This window comes from Sparus aurata, chromosome 9 (assembly GCF_900880675.1).
Source record: "Sparus aurata chromosome 9, fSpaAur1.1, whole genome shotgun sequence".
Lineage (NCBI taxonomy): Eukaryota > Metazoa > Chordata > Actinopteri > Spariformes > Sparidae > Sparus > Sparus aurata.
The window spans coordinates 26,772,373-26,787,917 of NC_044195.1; the positions used below are offsets into that span (position 1 = coordinate 26,772,373).

The 15,545-nt window shown below is 43.1% G+C and overlaps 1 protein-coding gene across 4 annotated transcripts in view; it reads left to right on the forward strand.

The window, feature by feature from the left end:
- The window catches only part of myo1b (myosin IB), a 71,126-nt gene that overhangs the window by 8,274 nt on the left and 47,307 nt on the right, over positions 1-15,545 (forward strand). For all 4 annotated transcript variants that reach the window (XM_030427579.1, XM_030427580.1, XM_030427581.1 and 1 more), the window contains exons 2-3: positions 3,134-3,280; positions 6,376-6,491. In XM_030427579.1, coding sequence (XP_030283439.1) covers positions 3,155-3,280; positions 6,376-6,491 — 242 coding nt within the window. In that variant the 5' untranslated portion in view covers positions 3,134-3,154. The remainder of the gene's footprint in view (positions 1-3,133; positions 3,281-6,375; positions 6,492-15,545) is intronic.

A 15,545-nucleotide genomic window follows, 5' to 3' on the forward strand; every position in this document is an offset into this window, starting at 1 on the left:
CCAGTATTGATTGTGCCAGGCTAATGCATATATTATCTGATGCTGTGGGTGATCAATATTTAGCCTGGGTTAGGGGTAGGGGTCAGCCTGGGTCATTGAGTGTATTTACATGTCACGTATACAAAAGTTATATCATGTCAATTTTAGGGGCTTTACAAAATGTACAGCATTCATACAGTCTTTATAAACTCAATTCAGACAAGGACATTTAATGGAGACCCATTGTTTTATATATTTTCTTGTGCATGTAAAAGATCTTGAAAGTTAAAAAGGTCCGCAACAACAGAAGCTCCTCTCTCCCACAAATAACACTGCCCCTGAAACACCTCATCAGTAGTCCCGCCTTTAATTCTGTGACATTGTGACATCATCACACTGCATCACTATGTCACAAATTTGCATAATGTATGCCCCGCGGCTAGTTTGGGACCTAAGAAAGAACAGAACTTGGACCAGATATGAAAACCGATGTGTTTATTTAGCACTAAAACATGTAAGCCTATTCCAGTAGTAACCCGAAATAAAATGATGAACAAATTATGTCTCCTTTAAAACATTTCTTACCCTTGGAGTCCATTCAGACTAATGGAATACTTGTCTCTGTTGAGAATAACAAAAGAAAACTGGATTGATGTAGCAAAGCAGCAGCATCCTGAATGCCTGCTGAAAGAAGAAAACATATGGTAGGAGATCACAGAGCAGGCGATTGCAGTCCCATCCCTCAAGAGATTCGGCGACTACGTTGAAAGGAAATAACTTGATTTAAAACTGTGATGCAGACAACCAAAGCAGCTGGTAGACATGAGCCATCACAGGGAATGTTTGGGCACAATGCCATCAGCTCAGGACCCCGCACTAGCCGGCGGGGACAAAGTAACAGATACCTGGACGGTGGGTTGACAAGCCAGCAAATACTCCCCCCGTCTCTCGGAGTCGAGATCGAGCTGTGGCTGTCTTTGGCGGCCCCATTTTTTAAAATGTTTTAATTGCGATAGAACATCAGTCATCTTGAACATTCTACCCCATCTGTCTCGATCCACCTTTTTTTTTAAAGATTTGTTTTCACGCTGAGAGAGAGAGTGAGCGGTTTTGGAGCTTGGAGTTTTACCTCCTACCAAGAGCCGGGCAACTTCTTTATGGGCCAATAACACCGTGCCTTGCAGGGGAACAGGAGCCGGGGGAAGAAGTAAAGTGGAAGTCAACACAGGAGATCCATTTCTCAGGAATGTCATGCTGCTCCGAAGTTGCTGCTAAAAGTTGATTGACTGCTAATAGAGGGGTTTTTTTGTGTGTGTTGGAAGCTATGAGTGTTCGTGTTTTGGCTGTCCACCAACAGTTTCAGATCACGCACTGTATTACTCTCTGATTTCAGTTGTTTAATCCCCAAACATGAACTTGCCAAAGAATTCTCTGTCTGCATGAGATATATCTGTGATATTAATCTATGCAGAAAATTCAGCCCCCCAGGCAGGGTTTTTTCAGACTGTCAGATGTTCTCTGATTTCAGGGCTTTTTTTTCAAATTCCCACTCACGTCGCTGCTTTTATTTATTGAAAAGCATATCTAAAACATCAGAGTTCACGACACATTTGTTGCTTTCATTCTGTCCCAGCCAGTCTCTGCTACTGGGTATGCATAAAAAAAAAAGACGTCTGGTCTAAGAAGCAATGAACAATAGCTGACTACATGTGCCTCATCTGTCTGTCGCAACAGCCGACATTGGGTTTTGAGTTCAGCAAAGCCCTGTATCAAGGCTCTGAATGTATTCTAGGCCCCTCTTTTATCTCCATAGCATTGGGATTACTGTCCCCAAAGGAGATGGGGAGGCAACACTGGACTGAAAACTGCCATCCCCAGCAGTGTCTTTGTCATGGTGCACTCCAGCCCAATTCCTTTACCAGCCACAAATATTAGATTGCTGCAACAAGCAAGAAGGGCGGAAAGAAAAAAAGCTATGAAGCAGTTTGACTGTTTTGGGGGACGATTTTCTTTTGACTTACAAGAAATCCTGAAACGGGAGCAGAGTCCAGCTGTGCAGATACCCAGAGGTCAAGGCCAAAGTTCTTTTAGTTATGTAATTGCCTATGGGATGTTCTCACATGCCACTGGAGAACAAGACTGGATCAGCCAATCAAAAAGGCCCCCGCTCCTCCCTTGGAGTCTAACCGCTGCTGTACAAACATGTCCACCCTGGGGTTTATTTGTATTGGCTATATATAGGGCTGTTTATTTTCTGATCAGAGAATGCCTCTTGAAAACATTGCCGGAGACCTCACAAATGATGGACAACCAATATGAAATGGCTAAATAGAGAGATGCTTGTATCAAGCAAGTGTTTCTCACCAAAACACATTGTGTAGAAGCGCTTTTTCTTCATCATAAAACTTGTGCAAAGCTTAAGATATTTCAAAATCATGCATTGTTTACATCTGTGTTTGCTTAAAGGTGCGATATGCAAGAATTGGCCACCAGACGACCTCCAAACGAATAGGGGGCAGCATATCACCAACCGCTAACTGCTGCTTACTGTAGCCGCTGTTGGCTAGTAAGCGCAGCTAATCGTGCAGTTAGTGGTCGCATTAGTGGACCCTGCCCGGATTTGGAGCTTGGAGCGTTGGTGTTGTTTGCTATCGGACTATCATCCAACAAAGTGGCTAGAGGCTAACAGCTGGTTAGCATCCTGACCTCAACAGATGCCTCTGCAACACAATATGGAGACATCGTTCACATAATGTCAAAACTGTTATTATACATTCCTTTGATAATTTGACTTAATTATTTTAATGTTTTAAATGAAAAAAAAACCTTGGATTTCGCACTTTTTATTGTAGTTTTTTCTCCTGGCCCTCTGTTGGCCGTTTTTTGGGGTGTTCCCGCCACCAGCTGTCTATCAGCATAACAGGGTGCTCAGGTTCTGAAGTTCTCAGTCAGATTCTATTAGGTTATCCTTCCCAGCTCCACAATCTGTTTCAAATATCTTTACTTCTAGCTCGAAAAACAAAAGATGACGACAGCTGTAATGCCAAGTTCATGCCGCTTCATAGCGCTACTAGTGGTTCAAACTTCTCAGGACGCCTCTTTAACTTTACAGTATGTGTGACGTATCTCTCCTTTCCTCTGTATTTCTCTCCAGGGGGGGACACCGGCAGCCAAAATGGAGGTGAAGACGTCACTTCTAGACAACATGATCGGGGTCGGGGACATGGTCCTCCTAGAACCCCTGTCTGAGGACTCGTTCATCGCGAATCTGAAGAACCGCTTTGAACACAATGAGATCTACGTAAGTCCAATACTTAATGTTAACGTAACGACTGCATTAATGTAACTGAACCTCGTTTGAGTGATGCGTATTGTGTTGTATAACACTCCTCTGCCGGTCCCTGCCTCCAAGACGGATATAAACAGCTTCCCTAAGGAACTCCATTGTTCCACCCCTCACTCACTTGTTTTAGTTTTTTTGGCTACAGAGGTGGCACACATACACAGACCACAGCAGGCAACCAATCAATAAATCACTCCACCAGAGAATGTAGATGATGCCTTTTTTAAATGAGGCATGAAATCCAGGGCTCAGGGGACGAGAAGGGACTGGCAGGATGGCCCACTGGCTGCCTTATCTGCAGAAGAAGAGGGCTGTTGAACTATCTACGCCTGCATCGGTGAATTGCTTCTGAGCTTTGTGCGGTGGCACTCCGCGATTTTTCTTCTCCGCAGGTTGGCCACTCTAGATGTAAGCCAGGATGATTACAGCTCCACTCTGGTTGCTGTTGGCTTCACAGGGCTCAGGGCCCAAAGGGATGATGTCACCTCATATAGCGATGATTGCCTTAGCGGCGCGCTGGATATTTTGCCGAGATGCAGCCCACATCCTGCTGAGGAATGGGAATGGTGTTTTCACATTTCAGATGCCCTCAATCTTCTGTCCAAAACTATAAGCTCAGAGCTTTTTTATTTCCTGTGTGGCGCTGACCTAAATGTTGCGGAGCCGGTTAAGCACACTCAGTCTTTTTCTTTTATGTTATTACGCGCTGGCACAGAGTCTTAATATTTATGGTGTTACATTTTTAGGTGAGTGTGAAGTGAAAGTAAAAACGGCATATTCATGGAATGGTAAATCACTTGGTTTGAAGTCTATAATGGAAGCTTTTCCTTTTTTTTTTTTGTAGCATAAGCTGCACCTAAAGAGTGATGACCAGGGAAAGCGCTGGAGCCTGTACTTATCCAATAAATCTGTGGTGAACAATCCTCGCATGTGAATGCATTTTCCCCTCATGTGGCATCATTCCTTACAAATGGCCCCCAACCCCCACCCTAAACTATCATATGACAGCACGGAGCAGAAGAAACATGGCTTTGTTTTCCAGCGGGACGGCGCATCATGTATCCAATAACTCTGTGGAAAAATCAAAGAGGCTGAAACTCGCCCTGCTTCTTATGCATGACTCCCTTTTTTTTTTTTCTCCCTGAGTGTTTCTCACATGTTTATTTAACTCCTCCTTTCTTAAACATTGGCTCCGCATTGTGAGCTGGACGATTAGGCGTATCGCCGGCGTTTCCCTTTTCGCACCAAAACTGTAGCAAGTTGATCAAACTCAATCTGTGTGACCAGCGTCTACATGAGTCTATTTAAAAGGTTTTTGTCACGACACAGATAAAGAGATCAAGATTTTTTTAAATCAACCATAGCCCTGGACCACGGCAGCTGCCCATTTCCAGATTAACAGAAGTCTTATTTGTGCAGTCCTGTACACAGACTGCAAAAACTGTCATGCTTAAAATGATGGATTTTAAGAATTGCGGTTAAAAAAAGGCTGAGAGGAAAAAAAAGCAGTTTCATTGATGTAGATTTTTGGGGATGTGGCGCATCATCCATGCCGCTACAATTATACAATTATAGCGACTGAACAGATGGAGTCTTAGAACTTAGACAGCAGCCGGTGTAGTATTGAAAAAGAAGACATAAAGACAGAAATACCTGGGCAGTCTGGACAGTGCCTGCATACAGATCAATCTCTCTGCTGATAGACATGACACTCACTGGGTTTTGACGAAAATCCTATCCAACCTTTTTCTACGGTGGAAAAGGTCAAAAATGATTTGAGAAACCTTCACGAGAAAACAAACAAAAAATAAAGCTGAGTTTGATTCACAGTTTTCCTGAAACTAACGGCACCGAACGTGTGTGAAAAGATGATACGCTTGAAAGCCTCACCTTTTGTCCTTTCTGGTGATTTGTTTATAGACTATAAACATGTTTTGGATTCGGTGTGAAAAGCCTTGAAAGCCCCCCCGAGTTCACTGCTGTTTTTTTTAACGGTGCCGATAACGAGCCCTCTTTGATACCAATTTTACGATCCGTCGGAAGATTGATGAAATAAACATGACGTCTTTTATTTCAAGCTGTGATTTTACTTTAACTATCTGCGGAGACCAAAACATGTGTGCTGTGCTCTCTGCTCTGCGCTCGGTCGACAGAGCCACTCATTAACACGTGACACTTTGTTTACATTACGCGCACTCGCTGCCTTTTGTGCCCGTCCTCTGCACTTGAAAAGGCCTCGTTTCTGCCTCCGGTGGGCTATTGAACGAGAGGCTGTGGGAGGGTTGCGGTGTTGCCACAGGGAAGGCCATGCTCCACTCATGTCGGAGTGGGTTACGCAACAGCCATTACCGTGGAGAGGGAAAAAAAAAAAAGGCATAAAAAAAAATGTTTCAGGTTGATGTTTGGAAAGTGCTATCTGGGCTTTGTTTTGAGCGTAGGAGGGATGATGAAGATGATGGCCGCTCGGTTCGCTTTCAGAAATATCTGACAAGTGTGCTCTGTGTGAATGTTACATAAAGGTGTTCTTTTTATGTACGAATGTGAAACAGAGAAAACTTTTTGATTAAAACCCCCCCCCACTGCCGATATGTTGGATGTCCTGCATTATAGTTGCATACAGTTGACTAAAGAGATGCTTTTGAAAGCTTCTCATTATATTCGGAGTTTAAAGGTGTTTTTTTTTCTTTTGTCACACCAGCTGCTAATATCTGGGGCTGTCAGGCGTCTGTATGTCGGCGTATACACTTCCTGAAAACCTCCTCAGCACCTTGACCGCGTTGCAGTCTGTGTTTACTGCACAGATTCCAAACTTTCCAAAGTTTTTTTGTAGGTCTCCTAAGTTTCACTTCAGGCACTGCATGCCCCAACAGTGTATTAAGAATGCCCAGCTGTGAAAAGCTGACGGAGGCAGAATTCCTCCCACCTAGACTTAACAATTAACACCGAAATGGACAGATGGGGAGACAAGTTGTCGAAACCAGCGCTCCTGTCAGTCTGTGCAAAATACTTAAAATGCCACATGGATTCACTGTTTTTCTCTTCTCCCCCGGCAGACGTACATTGGCAGCGTGGTGATCTCCATGAACCCCTACAGGTCCCTGCCCATCTTCACGCCAGAGAAAGTGGAGGAGTATCGCAACAGGAACTTCTATGAGCTTAGTCCGCACATGTGAGTCCACAACCCACATCCTCACCAAAACCACCTACATGTAAATTTTGTGTCTTGCTCGAGGCTCCGGCTCTCAAAGTTTTGACAGCGAGATTTGAAAAAATCGGTTGGCACTTCAGAAGAGGGTTTTTCAAGGACTCGTTAGACTGACTTCTTTGAGCAGAAGCTGCTGTCATCTGCCTGTCGAAGATACGGCGCGTTGCAACACCTCTGTGAGGATTATCAATCTGGGCCCAGTTGCTAATGAGGTGGGGTAAGGAGAGGAGGGACACCAGCTCCCTGCACGGCGAGCCAGGTCCGGTGCTTCTGCCGGGCCATTCAGCACCGTGGCATGCCATCTGTCCACTGGCAACATTAAGTCAGCATTGCTGTTCGGATGCCAAGATAAAACAAAGCCCAGCACTCGTCAATTAGCCTGCTGTGTCTCTAGGCTGCAGCAGAGCCCCTCTGAGGGGACCGGCTGAAAGAGCGAGAGTGGCCGTGTCCCAGAACAGACGCGCTCCCTGCAGACAAAAGCGAGTTCTTTGGCTTTAATTTATAGCCAGGGACAGAGTTGACGTGACACAGTTTCGGGCTGTTTCACCCCTTTTTTTGTTTTTCAGTGCCTCTCTTGCTTCTCCTTCCTTTTGTATGCTGGTGGGGAGTACTGGTGTGTTCAAGGAGGTTTTGTCACGGTCAGCTACCCAGTGTGCTGTTTTAAAAAGAGTGCATGAAGTCTTTTGAGGAGGTGTCTTGATTTACCTGGCAACCCAAAGGCAGACAACCATACCCCTCATCCTGGCGCTAACTTAAGCCCTCGGATGCAGCTCAGTTTGTGGCTGAAAATGGATAAAACAGGTCTGCAGAAGAAGAAATGCGCTTTGACATTTCACTTCCCTTTCCTCACTTGCTTTCCCTCTTGCCTCCACCCTGCAGACTGTAGTCGTCCATTACGATGGTAGACCACTTACCGATAACCCAGGAAAATCTCCCTTTATTTCACAGCCGTATGTTGGCAGGTATGGCTATTTGGCAGTGGGAAAGCATTTTCAAAAGCGGCCTCTGAACTGAACTGCATTACCACAAGATCATTTGGATAGTTACAGAAGGCTAAAGGCTAAACGCCCGACAATTTGTCTACGTCTTTACAAAGATCATTTTCATACCGCACTGACATGAACTGAAACCAGAGGCAGCCTTAAAAAGGCAATGGAGCAAAGTTTCAATTTGCATAAGTTAAACAAGCACAAACACAAATATGGTCATTTCTTCTTAAGGCTGCTAACTTTGAGCTATTGAATAAGAAATTACAGACTCAGTTTCTTCTCTGCTGTCCCTGATTCTTCTCAACTCTTTCCCTTGACTGAAATGTACATCCTCTAAACATGTTAAAAGTCATCTTACCATTAGTCTTTAAGTAAAGAAGATTAAGCCCCGTTTAATAGGACGAGCCCGTGTGCGAGACCTAAACTGCCAGTCAAAGGCAGATTGTTTCAACATGCTACATGAATTGATCTTAATCCTCCGGTCAGGCCATCTGGACCCGAGATTTGTGGCTTTGCATTGATCGCCCCTCAAGCAATGTTAAACCCCTCAGTCCTGTCAAAAGCATCACTTAGTCTTGACTCTGTGACATTTAGCAAACAAAATGGTTGTAGCATTACCACGATTAAACCGCTGCTCCGCTTGAACTATGGTCACTCTGACATTACCATTGTATTTGTCTATAGGCCAATCAAACAAAACAGAAACCATAGCTGTGTTATTTAAAAGGTGAGAGGAGTGACAGCAATTTCATATGCAGATAGCCACTGTGACTTGGCGTTGGTTAGCACTAAAGCAAGAAGAAACAGCTAGCCAAAAACATGTTCTTCAGTGCTTACTCTGTTATCTTTGTGTTTTGTTAGCTCATAGATTAGCTATAAATGCTTACATCTGAAGTTGAGCTTTGTAAATGTTGAGCTAGCACCTGGCTACATCACTGGGGACAAGACCTCCAGGTAGGCCACTGTGTTAAGCTAACCGTTAAGCTAGCTGCACCTTGAAACTACAATGTCAGTTTTATTTCCAAGCTAAATGCAAACATAACTCTCAATAAGAAATAAGTGGGGATGTAAGAGGGCACACAACAAAGCTAGGTTAGTTGTGTCCACCTGCTTCCACCATTTGCGATAAGCTAATGCTAGGCTGTCGGAAGGAAAAGCCCTGGAACGGCTAACTGTTAAGCTAGCCACTCCTCTAGTCTACCATGTCTGTTTCATTTTCCAAGTTAAATGCACAGATACTAAATAGATATTACATATTAGAGGGCACACAATGAAGCTAGGCTAGCTGTGTCCACCTGCTTCAACAGTTCGCGACAAGCTAAGTAACCCCATTTGTGGCCCCATGCAGAAACAGAAACTTTTTAAACTTTACATGAACTCTTTTGAATAATTAAACCTAGAAGCAGCTGGATTGTTGTGGTTTGGAAAACACAATTCGATTTGAATACATTTGACTTGACTGGTATTCAAATCAGAGCTGCAAGAACGCACCGCTGCAAGTGATGCTGCTTGCCGCTCCATGTTTGCATGCCTCCATGTTTGTCATGCTTTTAAAACTCAAAGCAAATCATTTTTTTCACTTTTCCCCCCTTTTTTTTTTAGATCTCTCGCTGATCCGAACATGAATTTAAGCCCACAGAAAATGTAAACAGTAATAGATTTACAGGGCAATACGGGAGATTTGATTCACGCCGAATGTTTTAGGATATGCCTTCCCTTTCCTCGTGATGTTTCCAAACCAGAAAAGGTTCTGTTTTTCATGACCCGGTTTTTTGCATGGCTGAGCTTCAGCTGGCCGAGGGGCATTATCACCACAGCGACCGAAGGGGATCAGTGTTGGCCTTTAATTAAAGGAACAACGGGGGGTCCCCAGGAACCTTCCTCTTCCTGTCTTTGATCCTCATTAGACACTTGAATGGTATGAAATAAGCGGCTCAGAACAGGTTGCATCAGTCAAGGCCAAAGTAGTTCACCAGGGTGCTTCGATTAGGTCATAGCTCCTACAAGATGTCAGGCTTTATGGAAAACTGTGAGCACTGTGATGGATAACTCAAAATCCATTAAAAGCAGATATTCAAATGTAGGGGTTTGGCATTACAGTAAAAAAAAATCTATCAGGATGATTTCAGGTCAAATGAATTAAGAATTAACTACAGTTAAACTAAATAACCCTCCAATGGCTGTAATGATGGTTATTATTATAAAAGTTGGCAAAAGCGTATGGGGAAAAAAAGAAAATGGGATCATAAACTACCAGCCTGATGGGAAATGGAAAAAAATATATATCAGTGTTTCCCAAAGCTCTCAAGCCCTCAAATGTCATATTTCGTCCGCAACACAAAGACATTTAGTTTAGTGAGGAATAATTAAAAAAAGAGAGAGAGAAAAGAAAAAATATATATGTAAGAAGCTGGAAGAAGAATTTTGCCTTTTTTTTTTCTTTGAAAAAATTACTCACACACACAAATTATCAAAATAGTTGCCGCTCTACTAATGTCCCTCTTCTTTTGTAGCATATAGCTTCTTGCTTCATTGGATTTCTCACGTTACTGTTACTGCAGAGATATTTTACACAACAATTAACAAGCAATGGACAACTGCTCGACCCCCGTCAAGCACAGCACATGTGCACACACGCAGTGTAAACAACACCGACGCGTCGATCAGCAGCACCCACCTGCAGACTGCAGTTTAAAGACTTTTGACTGACCTTGTCACTGACAACACTGTCTGAATGCCACAAGTCTGTTTTGTCTGACTTCCTGGCACAACAATGTGCTGATATAGTTGGACCCACTGTAAAAAAAGAAGAAAAAAAAGAAGCCTTGGACAGTGACAAAACGTCAGCTGACATGTAAAACGCATGCTGTCCCTAAAACAATCAGTGGTCCTATCTCTTCCTCAGAACACACAGCACAGTCTGTGCATGAATACTCAGTCATTGTCAAAGCTGCTGTTGTGGGAATTGTCTGAGCATCCTGGAAACAGTCTGTTTGGATGAGATGAAGGATTAGTGTAGCTTAAGGTTATTGATTAAAGTCAGGAAAAGGTGCCTGAGAGGGATTAGTTTTGTTGCTTTTGATTAATGCTGTCACATCATCATCATTGGTTCTGCCTGTGTGTGTGTGTGCGTTTGTGTCTGAGTCATCAAGGATGCTTTTGTGTGTTTTTTGTGCGAAGGCCCAGTGAGTGTGTGCAGGTGTTCATCACACCTGCTCTTGTACGTCGAAGACAAATAGAGGAATGTGTGTGTCTGTATGTGTGTGTGTATTCGTGTGTGTGCATCAGCTGGAGGGAGAACTGCAGCTGGTCCCCTATCTCTGAAGTTGTTTGTCGACTAATTGCCTGTTAAGTTCCATCTTAATTAGAGTTATTGTAGATAAATGCTGGCTCTGTCCCAGGCCAGAGACCAGGACTGTACACATTGATTACTTAGGAAAACGAGGCGGCAGATGTTTTCTCTCAGTTGTCTAGTGAAGTTTAAAAAAATGTCACAACATAAAACATGTGATTGGGGTACATTTTCATCCACGCAACTGAAGAAAATTGATGAGAATGCATGTCCCAGCTACAGGTTACACGACCATGACAGGAAGTGTGGTCAAATTGTAGATGATCCCCCAAAGGAAGGCTTTTGAACAGTTTCCATTTTGAATATCTTGATTCTCAAAAAAAACGCCAAAAAACCCAAATACAAACCCAGCTGAGGACCAACTCATTTGTCCATCATTTCCTCAGCCGGCCAATTTAGCAAACCGCTTTCTGCCCAGATGAGGTGCCTCATAATTAACCGGCAGGTGTTTCCCTCCTGTCCACACACTGTCGAGTCATTAGACGCGAACTAATCAGTGGTCTTTCTCTGTGTGGTGTGGCTTTACAGATGGCCAGGAGTCATCTTTTGTACGTCCCGTGCCACCCGAGCCAGACACAGATTGAGAGGAATATGTGTGTGTGTGTGTGTGTGTGTGTGTGTGTGTGCGGACAGGCTTCTAGCCCCATGTCTCGAGGGTAGGATCGCATTTCCCCGATGTTTAATGAGGTATTGAGACCCCCGACGCTCTCAGCACTCAATACCTTGTGCCACTGGAGTAAACGGCTACAGGGGGGCAACGCGACGGGCTAATGGAGCAGAGAGGCCCCGTGCAAGGCGTATGTCAGGAGTTCTCAGCTGTCATGCACGCAGCCATGACGGCCTGACTGTGAAATCTGCTTTATTAAAGAGATTTGACAGTGAAAAATACTACGGCATGCTGCGCCTCATCACAGCATGTCATATGTTGATTTCCATGTCATGTGGGATTGTGGTCTTTTATCTGCTTCGGTAAAGTTTTTTTTCTTTGCTCTTGCACAACTAAATAATGACTTAGCTGTAAACAAAATCTGTCAAATCTCCGGAGTGTTGCAGGATCTGCAGTGTATATAGTACGCATGCTTGACAGAGATCAAGAAGCATTGATTGTGTTAAATCAATCATTGCTATAACTGCAGTGCCCCCCGTGTCAAAAGCACAGAAGAAGATCAGAGGTCAGGTGTGAGGGTAAGCTAATTGTGTCAAGTGCCTGCCTGATCAGCATCACGCCAAGAAGCATTCCCTCCAACAAACTCATCCTAAATAATATCTATGTACATTGGGGATAGAACGATTATTGCACTGCAAATTATTTGGGCGGATATTGATTATTTTTCGATTGACAGCATCAGCAGTCAGATTGCCAGTCAACTATATTAATTCAACACAACATTATCGGCTCTGAAGCAGCTTTCTGTCTGTGGTCTTCCTCAATTCCCCGCCCACAACACTATCTGATTGGTTACGTGTCACAAGTAACAGCCTATGGATAGTCTTCAAAGTAATGAGTGAAGTAATCAAATAAAAGCAGTGGAGAGGAAGTATAGAGTAGCAGAAAATACTCAAGTAGATTTGTTCAAAATTGCACTTGAAGGTCAACGTAATGTAATTCTAATGCTTAGGGAGTGGTTATGCATATGTGATGAAGTAGTATAAAGCCTTATGGGGCTGAAGAGGAAATGTATGTAATGTGAAGATGTCACTTAGTGGCTAAATTGCATTGTGGGAAATGTAGTTGCCAGGTTTTGAAAAACAATCCACGCAGCAGGGCACTTCTGTAACACTGTCGAACTCATTACGGACAGTTTAGGAACACGCATTCTTCTTCCTTTACAAAACCCAGCGCCTACGTTACCCACAATGCAATGTAGCAACTGAGTGACATCACAGGAGGCAATTCATCAGATTACATGCAGCTTACTCTGGAGCCACAAAACACTTTACACTTCTTTTTTCACATGTGCAGAAGTTTCTCCTCAAGACCTGTAAACACACTTGGAGTAACCCTTGAAGTAGACTACATGAGTATATTGTGCTTATTATTCTGAATTTTGTCACTGAGATCTTCAATCTTTACTGCAAATTGCATATATCGGTTTCAAATGCGGGTTATCAGTCTCCTTGATGGGTATCGGCTGAAACCAAATGCACATTTAAGATCATGTGTGGCTTCTCAACAGGTTATAGGATTTCTTTTGGGCTTTCGGAAAGAATTGTGCATGTGGTTTTAGCAGTTTTGCTGTATTTAGCCGAATTTCCCAGTGAGGCTGTGTTATGCAACATGAAACTCCCAACTGCCCGTTCGGTTGAGTTAGGATTAATTTTAAATCCAATCATTCGGTATAAGACCGGGTGTTGTTTTACAAGCAGGGTTAAGATAAAAGCTCCATGGGAACTTACCGCGCTATCTGGGGCAAGGCTGGACTTTGGAGCCGTTTACTGTGCTATGGCATCATACCTGTGTTTGCACTTCCTGTTTTGTCAGTTGGAGCCCAGGCAATAAGTAAAAGGGGTATATTTTGTAAGATAATGTGTCTGTTTGGTCCTCACCTTGAAAGTTCTGCATTGAGATGCTGTTTAAACACACTCACCTACAAAAGGTTTTAGTTATAAAGGACTATGGATGTTGGTGTTAATAAAGTCTCTATATAATAGCACATATCTTTTTGGATTCGTGCATTCATATTTTGTTCTCCATCACAGCTGCTGTTGTTGGGTAACAGGCTGCCACGTGCCCACTGTTTTGTTATTACATAAAGAGGACTGGTTTCAAGGAGAACAGAACCTGTACGTAGGTAGATTTAAGTGGGCACTCGTTGGAGTGGCATTTTGACTCGGGTGGGCAGAGTGAGTCCTCTCCAGCATGTGTGTTGGCGTAATGGTGAGCTCGGTGAACCTCGAGAGAAATGATCGGGAAAGTGTGTGTGTGTTCCTTTTCCCACCCACCTCTTCATCCCTGGAATGAAATGCAAATGTGTTAAATTGGATAATGCAACCATTTGTAATCAATTGCTACATTTGTGCATAGAGGCAGCAGTCTCCCGCTGACTTCTTCTGCGAGACACACACAGTTCCCGTCTCTTTCTCCCCCTCGAGCTTATAGATCCAGAACACAGCTGGGTGTTTAAATTTACTAATACTGACAATTGATACCTAATTATGTTTCCTCCATTACGTTGTTGGTAGATTTCCCAGTGTAAACATAATGTCTTTGATAAATTTTGGCCGGGTCTTGACCAGGGGTGGAAGCTGTTAAAAAAGACAAAATGCCAGAAACAGTATATGTATTATTATTAGTATTCTTCTTATTATTCTGTATAGACTACATTTTAATTAACCATATTTCTCATAATGTTTGACCCAAGCCTTGTTTGGTAGCAACTGCTCAGCCTGCTGACAATCATTAATAGAGACAGATTATGAATTCCTCTGTTTTCAAAGACAATGCATCCGCCAATAGGTTAATACGACACTGGTTAAACATTACCTTTATTGCTTCTGTGGAATAAGATTGGATTTTATAGGTTTTTCTTTTGCCTGTGACGCTCCAAATACCATTGTGAAATCTCTCTATTCATGGCCAGAACAATTGGCATCGAGCTTTTTTTTTTTTCTATCTGTGTACACAGCTTGGATAAAATACAGCAGAGGCATACCAAAGTGTAGGCAAAAAGATAAGACCCATATCAGTGTAAAATATTGGTCCACAATGGGACATTATATCATGGACTCTAAGATATATTTTGTATTTATTTTTCAGGTCAGTAGCTATTATCTGCGTTTTAAAAAAGGACCAAAAAATATTATGGTTTTGTTGGGACACACTATTGGGGTCTAACTGCTACTTTTTTTTTTTTACCTCAGGTGTAATTTAATCTACATTTTAAGATGTCTATGCACGTTTTCGCGTATCTGGTCGAGCACAGCAACACTGCAATTGAAGCAATACAGTGTAGAATCTGCTGCTTCTCTACTGAAGTTTCTCCTTTTCACTGTGCGGCTTGTCTGCAGTCCGGGTAGGGGCAGCTTGCGGTTGGTCACATGGAATCAAACAAGCTGTCAAACAGATTTGGAAGCGATTTATGTGGATTGAGGATTCAGCTGGCTGTGGAAATTTGGCCAAGACGTCCCAAAAGGGTCAGGCTGGCATTACACAGCAAAAAAAAACAAAAAACAGTAAAAGCTAATGGAAATCTAATTTGCCCGACATCGTTGCGGGGTTAAGCTTGTGTCGGCTAATCTCCTCCGCCAAGCTGCTGCTATATCGAGGCAAAAACTATCGATAGTTATCAGTGTGTTGTCTGTTTTCAGTTGAATGAAGCACATGCACTCTGTGAATCAGGTCAGACCTGCATCCTGCAGTTTAACTTGAGGTTGCAACAACAAATATACCACATGAAGATGCGATTTAGTTGAAGACAGCTTAGGAAAAATCTGTAGGAAAAAACTGGATACTCTCGCTCAATAATTTTTCCTTAGATTTTTTGGCTGTCCATTGTTTACACTGTAGGCTGATCGTAGTGTTATCAGATTCTTGAGCTGAAGTCATGAGATGCAGATGGGAGATGAGCCGTTGGGACAAGATTGCACACTGTCATGCTGTTTTCACTGTGTTGAAGGTGTATTTATGTCTCGTTGGAGGAGGTCTTACTCTCAGCCTTTGCTGTGGGATGTCAGTTG